Here is a 14786-nt window from a genome sequence, read left to right as displayed (position 1 = left end):
ACTCTATTCCCACAGTTCTTAGCTCTTCCGGCACCTACCTGTCTGTCTGCTCACTTATCCAGAAAGCCACGTACCTCTCAACTGAAATCCTCAATCAAGCCTGATTTGAATGTACCTGTGTGAGTGCATCCGAGAGCCGTGTGCAGGCATCTGCGTGGCCAGGTAAGGTAACTCACCTTAACAGAATATCTTCTGTCTTTGCTTCCTAGGGCTGCCCTAACCGAGGACCACAGCCTGGGTAGCGTAAAGCAACAGAAATGTGAATTCTCTCATAGCCCTAGAGGCTAGAAGCCTGTCGTCATGGTGTGCATAGCGTTGGCACACTTCTGAGGGTGAATCTGTCCATGCCTCCCTCTTAGCTTCTGGTAATTGCCCACGATCCTTGGCTTGCAGCTGTATCACTCCAATCTCTGCCTCCATCATTACGTGGCCTTCTTCCCTGTCTACCGTTGTGTATCCTCTCCTCTTCTTATAAGGACGCTTGTCAGAGCGCATGAGGTCCCACCTACTGCAGTATGACCTCATCTTAACTCATTACATCTGCAACAACCCAATTTTCAAATAAGGTCACGTTCTGGGATCAAGGGGGTTAGGACCTCAGCATACTTGGGGGGTACACGATTTATGGCATAACAGCCACTATACACCAGATGCAGGGACCAGGCCACTTCATTTGGTTCTGACACTCTCTCTGTGAAGTAGATCAGTGGCTCCCTACCCACTATGTGTGACAGCACATATGTCATCTGTAGAGTTTGCTTGTTTTTAACATATTCATGCCTGATCCCACTCCCCAGAGATTCTGATGTGGTAGATCCAGGCTGGGAACCAACCATTTAAAAAAATAAAGTTGAAGTAAAGCTTCAGAAGACACTACAATGCTCCTCCAGGAATGAGAATCACTGAGGTCTAAAGATGTTAAAATTAAAAAAAATTTTTTTGTAATAAAAATAAATAAAAAAGAATCACTGAGGTCAATCTTAGTAACAATACAGTAAATCAGGAAATGGGGGCAAAAAGAGGTGAAATGATACGCCCAAAATTCAGTCAGTAACTAGATGGAACAACAGGTTTTCAAATTCAGGTCTGTCTCACTCAGAGTCCCCTTCCTTCCCACTACCCATGTGGCCTTTCTGTGTCTACATGTCTCTGGGCAGGTATGACCATGGTTGTTTGTACCCCTACATAGCGACGTAAGCAGTGTCTTTTAAGTGTAAAAATTGGTGTGCAAAGGTATGTACTCAATGGATTCTCAGGGGAGGCATGAGTTTCTTTGGGAACAAATACGTATTTCGCTCACATCTTTGTATATCCCATCAGCCATGCACCAGAATGATTTCTACAGAGTGTACCCCCTGTGATGTTGTCAGATGAGTGATGTTGGAGGAGGAGTGACTCCGTCACTGAAGAGGTGCTTTTCACTCCTTACTCTATTTTAGCAAAGCAAACGTCACGGGTGGAAGTTAAGAGAAGGGAGAAGTCAGTGTGGGTTGAGTAGACAGAGGCGGCTTCGTGGAAATGGGGCTTGAAAGCAGTATTGAAAGATGGGTTAGATTTACGTAAGTAGAGTGGGGAAAGGAAACCTTTACAGGCAGGGAGAGGAACATGGGCAAACTCAGAGGCAGGAATAAGCTTTGTACGAGGGAGAAGGCAATCATGAGACAGGCACGAGCAGTGTACCCACTATGAGCCGTGACGTTGTCAATTACAATTAACTGTCACCTGTCACTCTCAACTCGGTCTGAAGTTTCTGGCACTGGGTACCCAGCCCGTAAACACTTGTAGAATAAATGAATGAAGACATGTCCATCAAAATAAATACCACGAAACAAAAGTGGTCCTAGCTGGAATTTTATCTCAGTCCCCCCCCCCCATAATCATGATGGAAAACAGTGATCCTTGTACTCCAGTTTCATGACTTTTGCATCCCTTTCTTCTCTCCAGACCAGAAAAAGAAACAGCTACTAACTTGGGGACTGCCACTGATTTGGGAACACCTTTAATCCCATTAAATATCTATTCACAGACATTCTGCAGTATTAAATGTTCTCACTGGAGAATATAAAAGAGGAAGAACTGTAAAGGTCATCTGGTTCAGCCCTGAGACTTTGGAGCAAACTCTCCTACAGCAGTCTTCATGTTCTATGTCGTCACTGCCTTCCTTGCAATGCCTTCCAATATCAGCCCCCAAATGTCCATCCATGTCTGCCAGCAGGCGGTCCTGAATTTGCAGGATGGCTTTGGTTTTAAATAGACTATTGCACTGTCCCCATACGTTGTGATGGTTTCACAGCAGCCATTTTCACCCTCAAATCTGTCTTGGTTTAGACAATATGGTCATGCTTTACAAGCACAGACATTTATAACATGCGCTCTGAGTCTCAGTTGAGAAAACAGACACATACACACACCCCCATCCGTCCTTATTTCCATTCTTACCCAACGCATGTCCTTTGGTGTGCTCGTGCCTGTCTCGTGATTCCCTTCTCCCTCGTACAAAGCTTGTTCCTGCCTCTGAGTTTGCCCATGTTCCTCTCCCTGCCTGTAAAGGTTTCCTTTCCCCACTCTACTTATGTAAATCTAACCCATCTTTCAATACTGCTTTCAAGCCCCATTTCCACGAAGCCGCCTCTGTCTACTCAGCCCACACTGATTTCTCCCTTCTCCCTTCTCTTAACTTCCACCCGTGACATTTGCTTTGCTAAAATAGAGTAAGGAGTGAAAGGCACCTCTTCAGTGATGGAGTCACTCCTCCTCCAAGCACTCTGCCTGCATTTTGTTTAGAAGCCAGCAGGTAGCACCTGGTTATGGTAATCTGGTCCCAAACCCAACAGGTTGGCTTTCTTCAAAGGTGATTCTTTAAAGAAATGAGAATATATAATCTGTTTACACATGGTATTTTTTTTTCTTACGAAACTGTGTTCAATACTAAGAAAGCTGCAAATAAAACATTTAAACTGGAGGCTGTCTTGGAGATCTCCTTGCCTAATCTCTTACCCAAAGCAGAGGTGCACCCCCCTTTACATCCTTGAAAGATGGCCACCCAACGTATTCATAAACACTTCCTTTGAGCCCATCTCTCCAGGCACCTTGTTCCCCTGTTCGTTGTCCAAGCTCTGATTGTTAAAGTTCTTCCTTATAATACAGTATTTGTCAAAGTTAAGTTTGTGGACCATCTGTATGTACCATGATTATTTGAGGCGATTGTTAAAAATCACAGGTTCCCAAATCTAACTCCAGACCTACTGAATCAGCATTTGGAGCAAGGATTTAAAAAGTAATCTACCTTGTTAACAGGTTTTCCAGGTGACATCTATTACACCAAAGTGTAAGATCGACTGTTAGAGTCAGTGGATTCTCTATCTAGAACTTACTTCTACCTTCCTAACGGGAGAGCAAGACACCTCCCTTTTCTTTCCAGTGTTCATTGCAGCACTATTTACAATAGCCAAGACATGGAACCAACCTAAATGTCCATCGACAGACAAATGGATCAAGTAGATGTGGTATATATATATATATATATATATATATATATATATATATATATATATACATACATATACATACATACATACACACACATACATACAATGGAATATTACTCAGCCATAAAAAAGAATGAAATAATGCCATTTGCAGCAACATGGATCGATCTAGAGATTATCATACTAAGTGAAGTAAGTCAGACAAAGACAAATATCATATGATATCACTTATATGTGGAATCTAGAAAGAAAATGATACAAATGAACTTATTTACAAAACAGAAATAGATTTACAGACTTTGAAAACAAACTTATGGGCACCAAAGGGGAAACCTGGCAAGGAGGGATAAATTAGGAGTTTTGGATTAACATACACACACTACTATATATAAAATAGATAATCAACAAGGACCTACTGTATAGCACAGGGAACTCTACTCAATATTCTGTAATAACCTATATGGGAAAAGAATAGATACATATGTATGTATAAATGAATCACTTTGCTGTACACCTGAAACTAACACAACATTGTAAATGAACTATACTCCAATATAAAATAAAAAATTAAATTAAAAAAACATACTTTCCTTTTCTTCATGGCAGCTCTTCTAATGCTGGAAGATGTCAGTTCTCTCTCCTTTCTCTCATTAATACTCTTTTGCAACCCCGGTTATTTCACTCTTCCTCCTACTACAAAGTTCCCCACCCTGAACCAAGTTAAGCACACTCTCCTGGGTCTTCCCTTTGCCAGTGTCCTTCCCAAAACGTGATGCCAGAATGAAGTGGAGAGAGTGAGCTAGATTTCTAACGCTTTTACTACATATTGATAATTTTGTGAAGTATATCAACTTACACTCCCACCAGCTGACAATGAGAATACGAATTTTAGTCTAAACTAGCCAGCAGGTATTACCATTTTGTAAATCTTTAACAGGCACACGACGTTGACTCCTCATAGCTGTTTTAATTTGAGTGCCTTTGTTTATATTTTTCATACATATATTGGCCAGCGGTAGTTCTTTTGTGAATTGTCTGCTCTTGTCCTTTCTGGGTCCCCCCTGTCCCCTTTTAATTCATTATGCCCATAGCTGTGGCAAGTAAGTCCTTTCAATGCATTATCTCATCTAACCCTCAAAACAACATTCCTCCCACTTCACAGGTGAAGAAACTGAGCCTTCAGGAACGTATAATGAGGAAACACAGTTAGGTCTTCAGCTTCCTCACCACTTTATGCCTTCATTTAATCCATGTTTTTTGGAGGAGAGACCTTCATCCTCCAGACACTTTGTAAAGTGAGTTAAGAAAGCCAAGTATTTGGGATGAAATTATGAGGAAGATTCAAAAGAACACTAGAAATTTTTGTAATTCTATTACCTCCTTACATCTCCCTAATATTTCCTTTCTTTGTTACTTTTCCTGGCATAGAGGTAATAGTGACCGAGTTAGAATCAATTAGTGGGTAGCAATGCTATTTACTGATACAAGGTTTAAGGCGGATGTAGGTACCTGTTCAGATTTTTGCCAAGAGAGGTAACGTGTGGCTGACTCTAAAAGAGTGTCAGAAAAGGATCAAAGAGAGTAATCTGGAAATAAGGTAGAACTCCATAACAAATTACAGTCCATCAGTTGACAGCAGCATCAGCAGATAATAGTTCAAAAGTATGTACACAAGAAGGACTGGCTTTCATTTTTTCCATTTTATATTATCAAGACCAGTGTTTACACAATTAACTAAGATCCAAATGTTAATTCATCATTTATAGCATTTTAGTCTAAACAGCTGAGCTTCTCTTGGTTTTGGTTAATTTAATCAAATTTCATGAAATTATACTTTAATCGAAAATACATATGCATAAAGTTGAAATGATATTTAAATCAACTGAATTTACAACCAGATTAAAAGAAATGCAAACAACAAAGTACAGATCTGAATCAGAAGCAAAATTAATTTAATCCTCCTTCATTTTTCTACCTTGAAGGTGGCCAACAACCAAAGGTCAGGAGTTCTCAATGTCACATAGTGGTAACACTGAGATTCAAATCCAAGTTTCCTGACTTTAAATTGAGAGCCTGTACAACTGAGTCTTTAACTGACATTTAACTATTCCCACCCTCACTCAAACAAACCCTGGTCCTCCAAACTCTAATAAAGCTTTCCAAACAAGACCTATAAACTAGGCATCAAAACACCTAATGTAATTTTAAAAAATCTTGGCTCCCCAGCTTCGTGATTCCAGGCAGCCTAATCAAAGTCCCTTGGGGCTATTCTTCTATAGACATTGGCAGAAACTCAATTTCTTCCTTATTTGTTATTCATAGAAACATATTCATTCGCAATTCCTAGGTTCTACATTTTGCCCCAAATCCTCTTTCACGTTATAAACAAACATAACAAAAAAGAAAAAAATTATTAGGTCAATTATGATGCCCATTTCCCCAAAATAAGAAAGAATACAACTTTTCTTTCTTCTTTACTATTGTTAGTGTCCCATTACCCTCTTTTTTATTTTATTATTATTATTATTATTTTTTTTTTTTTGCGGTACACGGGCCTCTCACTGTCGTGGCCTCTCCCGTTGCAGAGCACAGGCTCCGGACGCGCAGGTCCAGCGGCCATGGCTCACGGGCCCAGCCGCTCCGCGGCATGTGGGATCTTCCCGGACCGGGGCACGAACCCCTGTCCCCTACATCAGCAGGAGGACTCTCAACCACTGCGCCACCAGGGAAGCCCCCATTACTCTCTTTTTGAACCATAATTTTTAACTACACAAAAATTTTAAGTTCACTTTCTCAATACTAAAATTTAGTTCCTCCCAACTTACAGCCTGGCAACCATGCTCTTTTCATGGAACACAAAGAAGATTTAACATTTAAACGTTGTTCCAAATACGGACAAAGCAACTTTTAGAAAGCTATGCTCTGATGGAGTTGACTGTTGATCACTTATATAGTTTCTAGAATTTTCTCATCTGGAGCCTAGTCTGAATTATTTGTGAGCCTACACCCACCACCAGACCGGTGTTTGCACCCATCTCTACCTTCACCCACCAGTAATGTCGTCCACCACACACGCTCCCCTACGAAGGAGAGCCTTCTCCCACAGAGACCCTTCCTCCACCCACAGGTCCCTCCCCACAGGACACGGCTCCGTGTGCAAGCATCGCCGTCATGCACACTCACCCTCTCCCCCACCCCCAAACACACTAACAAAAACCAACACTGGTTATCATCACAAAGTAGCACATTATCCCAAGGTTCGACCTGCAGAATCAAGAAAAAACCTAAAACCATTCAACTGACCCCTTAAAAGCCATGCTAACTTGATAAACTGTCAACTGCCTCACAGGGACAGGCTCTTTCAAAGCTTTCCTTGGAAATTCAGGCGCGGTGATCCCCGCTGCCTTCAGACTCAACTACCCGCAAGGCTCCCCCCAGGAAGGCCAGAGCACAGGGGTCCCGGGCGCACACTCACTGCAAATCTGACTTGGCAGTTCTCCTCCCCCAGGTAGCACAGGTCTCCCGAGACGTTGGTCTCCAGCCACAGGTGCTCTCCATTCACGGCATTTTCCTGGAAGGAAAAGACCCACCTGACTTCAGTTTTCTTTTCAGGCATAAAGGGACGGGGTGGAGGGAGGCAGATCTCAAATTTAGATTTTGGATGCAAGACAGTTAGTGAACCCAAATTGTCTAAACGCTTCTCATTTTACCCCTGAAAATACCGCTGAAATTGGTCCTACCAAAATTCTAGAAACGGAAAAAGGTATTTGGAAAAACTGTGAGCAATAATTAATATGTTAAGTCCAAAGATGCGTTTACCCATGGATGTGGTCATCTTTGAAATATGTAACAAACGAGGGGCAAAAAACCCTCAAGGTATTCAATCTATAAGGCCTTATTCATCCAGGCCCACTGCAGAGTTCATGACAATTGAGGCCAAAATTCTATTAAAAGTCGACTCTCCTTAGCAAATTAGCTAAGGAGGAGAGCAGTATTAAAGTACTTTAAAGGCTGCTTGAAAATACATTTATATCAGTAATGGATAAATTATACTTCTAAACCAGGAGCTTCTTATAACTTAGTTTTAAGTCGCTGTGTAGTCAAAGCATAATAAATTACTAATTCAAACATTTTACCAGCTCAATAGGGCCTTCGTCCAATTCTAAATTCTTCAAATTGAATGATTTCCCTACTTCTAAAAATATTCACATACCTCCAGTGGCAAACAGAGAATAGCTGTAGGTTTGGAACCCTAAAAGTCTTCAGATCATGATGGATGAGAACAAGATAAAAAATAAATTAGTTAATTAAAAGGCATTTCTTTGCCAGGTATCCTAAAGAAAGCCAGCTCCACAAACTAAAATATTCTACTACTGGGAACTTATCGTCCAGATTTAACTTATAACCATTTATAGAATTAAATCTCTTTTCATTCTTTGATTCTCTAATTCATTCAATAAACATTCCACACACCTGGTGCCAGGCACTGGGTTAGTGTACAGTAAAATCTACCAGAGAACATGGAAACTAAACACATAATTAGAGCAGCAAATACTCCAGAAACGTACTACAGCAAAAATCCCACCAACTCTTTTAAAAAGTGAAGTATAAAATGTTGCAGTGGGGAGAAGGTCAAAAATCCTTGATAATACCAATCTAGGCAGGCCCAAAATTAAGTCCCGGTAGGCCAAGTAAGGTGGGCGGGAGCAAGTAAGCCCAGGGAGTCAGAGACTTGCAAGACATCAGAAACTCACTGGGCTGGCGGGCTTCATCCACACTGGGCCAAGCCGATTGCCCCTGCACACTGGAGACCCTCTACGAGCACTCAGAAGCTTGCTGACAAGGATTCAGGCACGGCAGGACTGCAAGCATGAGCTAATCTCACTCCTGAGTGGGGATCTGATTAGAAAGCCCGACATTAGTAAGAGAAGAGGGAAAGAAAAAGGTGGGGGCTTCCTGCCACAGTGGCTCGAGCACACTCGTTCTCAAACTTAATCGCTCATTACAATGACCTGATGGGTTTTGAAGAACACCTGGCTACGAGCCCATCCCCAGACAGTGTGCTTTAACTAGTCTGAAGTTTTTAGCAAATATCTGCAGCTGTAAGAATGGAAATACCACTTACTGAAATTCAGGGAGAAGATTACAGTAAGAGCAGATTTAGGGAGTAAGCCGAGTTCAGGTTTTTGTTTTATTTTATTTTCCATTGAGTTATAATTAACATTCAATATATCAGTTTCAGGTGTACAACACAGTGATTCTATAGTTTTATACATTATGAAACGATCAGTGCAATGAGTTCAGTGTTGAGGATGTAAAATTCTGAGATGCTTATTAGACCTTCAAGTGGAGATGTTGAGAGGGCAATTTTTATGAGTCTGAAGTTCAAAGAAGAGGTATGTACCGTATGAATAATTTGGGAGGCAACCGTTAATTGATGGCATCTAAAGCCATGAGAACTGAATGCAAAAACCTAAGCTCTGAGTACTGAGCTGTGGAACATTCCAAAACTTAGAGTTTGGGGATATAGGAAAGATCCAGCAAAGGGGACTGGGATGGAGTGGCCACTGGGGTACAAGGAAAACAAAAAAGAGTACAACGTTTCCAGAAAGAAAGTGCACCTAGAAGGTCTGTGTCAAAAGCTGAAGAATTGGCCATTGGATTTCACCACGTGAACATGTGAAGTCACTGATGACCTTGACAAAAGTACCAACAGCAGGATGAGAAGGAAGAAAGCCTGATGGAATTGGGTTCAAGAAATAATATTACTGACTCTGGTTTCAAAATGTGTATGAAACCCAATTAATTCTCACCACATCTACTGTTACCACCCAATCCTCCATCGTCTCTGGCTTGGAATATTCCCAATAGCCCCCTAACTGGTGTCTCTGCTCTACTCTTGTCTCCCCATGGTCAGTTCTCCACAGAGCAACCAAAATAATTACCTTAAAATGTAAATCTAATCAGGGACTTCCCTGGTGGCGCCGTGGTTAAGAATCCACCTGCCAGTGCAGGGGACACGGGTTCCATCTCTGATCCAGGAAGATCCCACATGCCGTGGAGCAACTAAGCCCGTGCGCCACAACTACTGCGTCTGGGCTCTGGAGACCACGAGCCACAACTACTGAGCCCATGCGCCGCAGCTACTGAAGCCCATGCGCCTAGAGCCCGTGCTCCGCAACAAGAGAAGCCGGCGCACCGCAACGAAGAGCAGCCCCCGCTCGCCACAACTAGAGAAAGCCTGCGCCCAGCAACGAAGACCCAACACAGCCAAACAAACAACAACAGAAAAAGTAAACCTAATCAATCAAACCGCTCATCTGCTCATAACTCTTCAATGGCTATCTATGTACTCGGAAGAGTGCAAAGTCCTCACTTACCTCGTCCCTGGGAGCCTCTCTGACTTCCTCTCCTGTCTCTCGGCAATCTCGTTTCCCTGCCCAGCTACCTCATCTTCTCTCTCTCTCCCTCTCAGTCGCTGACCTGCCATTACACTGGTCTCGTATTTCCCAAGCAGACTAAGGAAGCTCTCATCTCAGGTCCATTGAATTTGCTGCTCCCTTGACTAAAAATTCCTTACACGAGACACCTGCACTGTGCATTTCTCATTTCATTTAGATCTCTGTTCAAATGTCCCCACATCAAAGACTGTTGACCACATATTCTGTTTACTGTATCCAAACTTCCTATTCTTCTTCATTCTGACTTACGTGGGTAATTTCTATTTACCTTTTGGTTACCAGATCAAGTGTTCTTTTCTCAAAGAAGCCATCACTGACCCCCAAATCGAAGTCATTTTGTTAGTTACTCTCATAAAACCATGTTTCCCTCCCATCATTCATTGGCATGATTATTTGATTCATGTTTCGCTCTTATGCTAGATTCTAAGCTTCATATGGACATTAAACGTCCAGCACTTAACTTAGCACCTGGCAAATAGTAGGTGATAAATAAATTTGGGGAACTGAAAAGATGAGATTAAGAATCAGTGAATGAATCACATTCTTGTTATATGCAATTCCAAGGAGTAGAAAGGATAATTTTTTTTTTAATCTGTCCGTAAGTTTGGAGTCACAAACTGTGAGAAGTAAACATGGATGCCTAAGAGACACGACGGTCTTTCAAAATCATGAAAGAAACAGAGGCATGCAAGAAAAAAACAGTCATGCAAGGAAAACATGAAACATACGTTTTCTTAGACTACATTTTCCCCATGCCTCATCCTTTTCCTGTACATCTGTCTTGTCTGACACATCAGAAGGAAGTAACCTTACGCAAAGAGAGGTCTGGCCTTTGCCCTCAACTATAGGAAGGTAATCTCTCTAAGTGCCTGGAATGTCTTGCCTGATAAGAGTATCTTTGTTTACATGGGGACTTTGGGCCATGCCAAATATTCTAAAATAGCAGTGACTTATGGTGAGGCATATATCAGCTCATCCTCCAGAGGGGCTAGGGGCTAAAGTCAACCATGCAGGTGGTTAACTGTGTCTACATGACCAAGCGCCGACTAAAACTCTGGGTACCAAGTTTCAGATGAGCTTCCTTGGTTGGCAATGTGCCATATGTATAGTTGCACCATGGTTGCTGGGAGAAGTTATCTCTGTCATAAATCCACCGGGAGAGGACAACTGGAAGCTCCTTGTGTAGAAATTTCCTGGACTTTGCACAATGCACCTCTTTCCTTGGCTGGTTTGAGCCTGTATCCTTTCACTATAATAGGCCATAAATGTGAGTACAGCAGCTTTCAGTAAATTCTATGAGTCCTTCTGATGAACGATCGAACATGAGTGTGGTCTTGGGGATTCCGGAACCTGCAAGTGGGTATGATCTTGGGAACTCCTGAATTCAGCTGGGTGGCATTCACACATGAATAGAAAAATAAACTGTTGTGGTTTTCTTCTTACACTTCTGATAAATCCTTATCCAGTTCAAGAGTAATAAACATGAGCTTTGGAGTCAGATAGACTTGCTACCTACTAGCTCTATGACCTAGGGTCTCTCTAACTTCCCTAGACCTCAGTTTACTCACCACTAAAATTGTAATAATTGTACTTCCCTCACAAGATCACAATGATGTATAAATGTGAAAATGAATAACGTTCAATGCCTTGCCCACAATGAGAAGTTAATAGGTGTTAATATTGTTCTTTTTTAAAAAATTCATTCATTTATTTTTGGCTGCATTGGGTCTTTGTTGCTGCATGCAGGCTTTCTCTAGTCACGGTGAGCGGGGGCTACTCTTCGTTGCGGTGCGCGGGCTTCTCATTGCGATGGAGTCTCTTGTTGCAGAGCACGGGCTCTAGGCACGCGGGCTTCAGTAGTTGTGGCACGTGGGCTCAGTAGTCGCAGCGCACGGGCTTAGTTGCTCCACGGCATGTGGGATCTTCCCGGACCAGGGCTCGAACCCGTGTCCCCTGCATTGGCAGGTGGATTCTTGACCACTGCACCACCAGGGGATTCCCTCAGTATAGTTCTTATTATTATCGTTGTGGTTAGTCTCCAGTTTTCCTTCTTCCTTCCTAATCCATAGATGTTGGTATTATGCAACATCTATTTCTCTCCTGGGTCTTTGTAGTCAAGACTGCTAGCCATTCACCAAAATCATTTTTCTCTTCTTCCTGAACACACAGCTAGACCTTGTTACCCAGATTCGCTTGTGATTGGATGGGGCCATGTGGCCCAGTTCTAACCAATGGCACATGAGCAGGGGTGACATGTACTATTTTCAGACTTGGCCCATTAAAACCTCCCTCCCTTTTCCCACACTGGATACCTGGGAAGTTGGCCTTTGGGATGATTTTAGAAGGCTTCTAATGACGCTGTAAGAGCAACTGTCAGTCCAGGTCACTGAATAACTATGTGGAACAGAGCTCACCCACCACCCAACCTGAAACAGTCCTGGTCTGTTACACGAGTGAGAAATAAAGTTCTCTTGTATGAGCCATTACATGATGGTTTTATTTATTGCAGCCTAGCCCACCCCAGCTAACATAGGCCTCTTCTCTTTGCTCACAGCTTTGTCTGCATTTCCCTTCATTGTCTACATTTACCCCCAAGTTACTTACCATACACTGAACAGCATGTCTAATCTCCGAGTCCTGGTTTCTTCTGCTCTGAATTCTACTTCTGACATTCTCTCTGATATTTCACACTGCTGTAAAATTAACTCCCTTAAAACACAGCTGTGATTATGCCTCTCTCTTGCTTAGGAGGCTAAAAAAAAAAAATCCCTATTATTTATAAAACAAAATCTAAACTTAATCCCACGTACTAGACCTTCCATTAATGGTACCAATCTGTCTTTCTTATTCACCTTCACACATTCTATTCTTTTGTCACTCTTCTCTAAATATAGTCATGTTTTCCTTTTCTGTGCCATGTTTTTTTATTTATTCCATTCTCCACACCCAGGTACCTCTTTCTCTCTTCTTTACACATTCATCTTGAAATCCCATCTCAAACAGTATATAACTCAGAGTATCCGTCTGTGCCAGACAGAAAAAATAGTTCCGTTTCAAAATGAAGATAACATTTCTTCTGTATTAGTGAGTGTTGAAACAAGTCTCTGTAGATATACATAGATTTATATAGATCAACCTATCTATAGATAGATCTAGCTACCTAAGAGCAGAGACCCACCTATGTAGATACAGATAGGATTTCTTGTTCTCAAGTTCTACCTGAAGTCCTAGTAATAAATAGTTATAGGTAAAAAGACACAAGTTGTGGAGAGGGTGTGTTATAGACTGAATGACACTTACAGATAGAGTACACCGACACCAGAAGCAAATAATCTACACAAAATGAAGAAGTTTGCTTGTAAAAAATGTTTTGAAACAAAAAGACAATCATAAATATGTATCAAATGTAAATATCCTTACAAATTCAGAAAGGGAAACAAAATCTGGACTGTCTCCCTCTAAAAATCTTCAAGGTAATAATAGGTGAAATCTGTCTCAGATGGTTTAGATATGTTGTCCAGTAAGCATATGGCAATGGAGCGCTTGAAATGTGATTAGCACTAATTGAGATGTGCTGTCAGTGTAAAATTCACAGCAGATTTTGAAGACTGACTTAGTCTGAAAAAAGAATGTGAACCATATATTGATGGTTCATATGTATATCATATATTCATCATATATACATAAAGAATGTGAACCATATTGATTATGTGTTGAAACAGCAATTTTTTATATATTTGGTTAAACAAAATATAATATTAAACTTAATTTTACCTATGTCTTTTCACTTTTTAATGTGGCCACTAAAAGTTAGGCTTTGTTTATGGCTCACATATATTTCTGTTCAATAGTGTTAGTTTAGATAATCACTTACTAAGAGGCAAAAGATTAGACCTAGGTACTTCTCACCGACCTGTGAAGTTGTAAGAGTCTATGATTTCTCCCAGCAGCCAATGTGATTTAATTTAAAATTCTCACAATTTTAGAAAATAAAAGATTAGTGAGGGTACATGAAAACATGCTAGATATGTCCCACTATTAACATGGCTGACCAGGTCAGGACCTTTACTAATTTATAGTCGGTTATCTCCTCCTGCTCTGCTTAGCAATCTGATATCTTAATTAAATGGACAATGTTTTTTGAAATGAGGATGGAAGTGGACAAAGATATCGAGGTGTGAGTCATTACTGGTGATGACACCCAAACCTGAAGTTAAAAAGCAAAGGCCAAGAGCTTGTAAGGAAGGCACAGGTCTGCTTGGACCTGCCATCTGAAACAAGACTAAAATGAGAGCACGCACATGTGCATACAGATACACACACACACATACACACACACACACACCTGCCTCCTCCTGCCTTTTCATTCAAGGTTTCCAAAGATAAAATGACCTAGTTTCATAACCCCATTTAAACCAATCCCCCATGAAGACTCTGCTTCCCTAATCTTGTCTCTGAACCAAACAGTGAGGCAGTGAACCCACTGTGCTGTTTTACCTGCCCAGAAGGAAGCACTCCTTTTCTTAGCATCGTCAACCAGAGGGAAGGAAAGGTGGTCTGGATTTAGGATGTGGGTTTGTTTCTGTAGAGGCTCTGTTTTCCACAGCCCTCAGCCTTGGAGGAAATTTTCCAACGAGGAAGGCAAAAATGAATTGAAATCAAGGATGCTATGTTGAAAACCAACATGCTTTTTAAGAAAGATCTTGGTGGCTTTTCTACCATTGCTTTGAGAGTTGTTTAGGCAGTGTGATGGGCAAAAGCAAATTACAGAACAGAGGACACAGAGTGAAGATCCACATCCCATGTTCTCTGCTCTAACGCTAAAAACAGGGAAGAA

The 14786-nt window shown here is 41.5% G+C and overlaps 1 protein-coding gene across 1 annotated transcript in view; it reads right to left on the bottom strand.

Moving 5' to 3' along the window:
- Positions 1-14786, bottom strand: part of DGKI (diacylglycerol kinase iota) — a 450391-nt gene that overhangs the window by 272268 nt on the left and 163337 nt on the right. The window contains 1 exon segment of the mRNA XM_032642953.1: positions 6964-7059. Within this exon segment, the coding sequence (XP_032498844.1) occupies positions 6964-7059 (96 nt within the window).

This window comes from Phocoena sinus, chromosome 9 (genome assembly GCF_008692025.1).
Source record: "Phocoena sinus isolate mPhoSin1 chromosome 9, mPhoSin1.pri, whole genome shotgun sequence".
Taxonomy (NCBI): Eukaryota; Metazoa; Chordata; class Mammalia; order Artiodactyla; family Phocoenidae; genus Phocoena; species Phocoena sinus.
The sequence above is the reverse complement of the archived record's forward strand: the minus strand, read 5'-3'. Positions and strand labels throughout refer to the sequence as shown.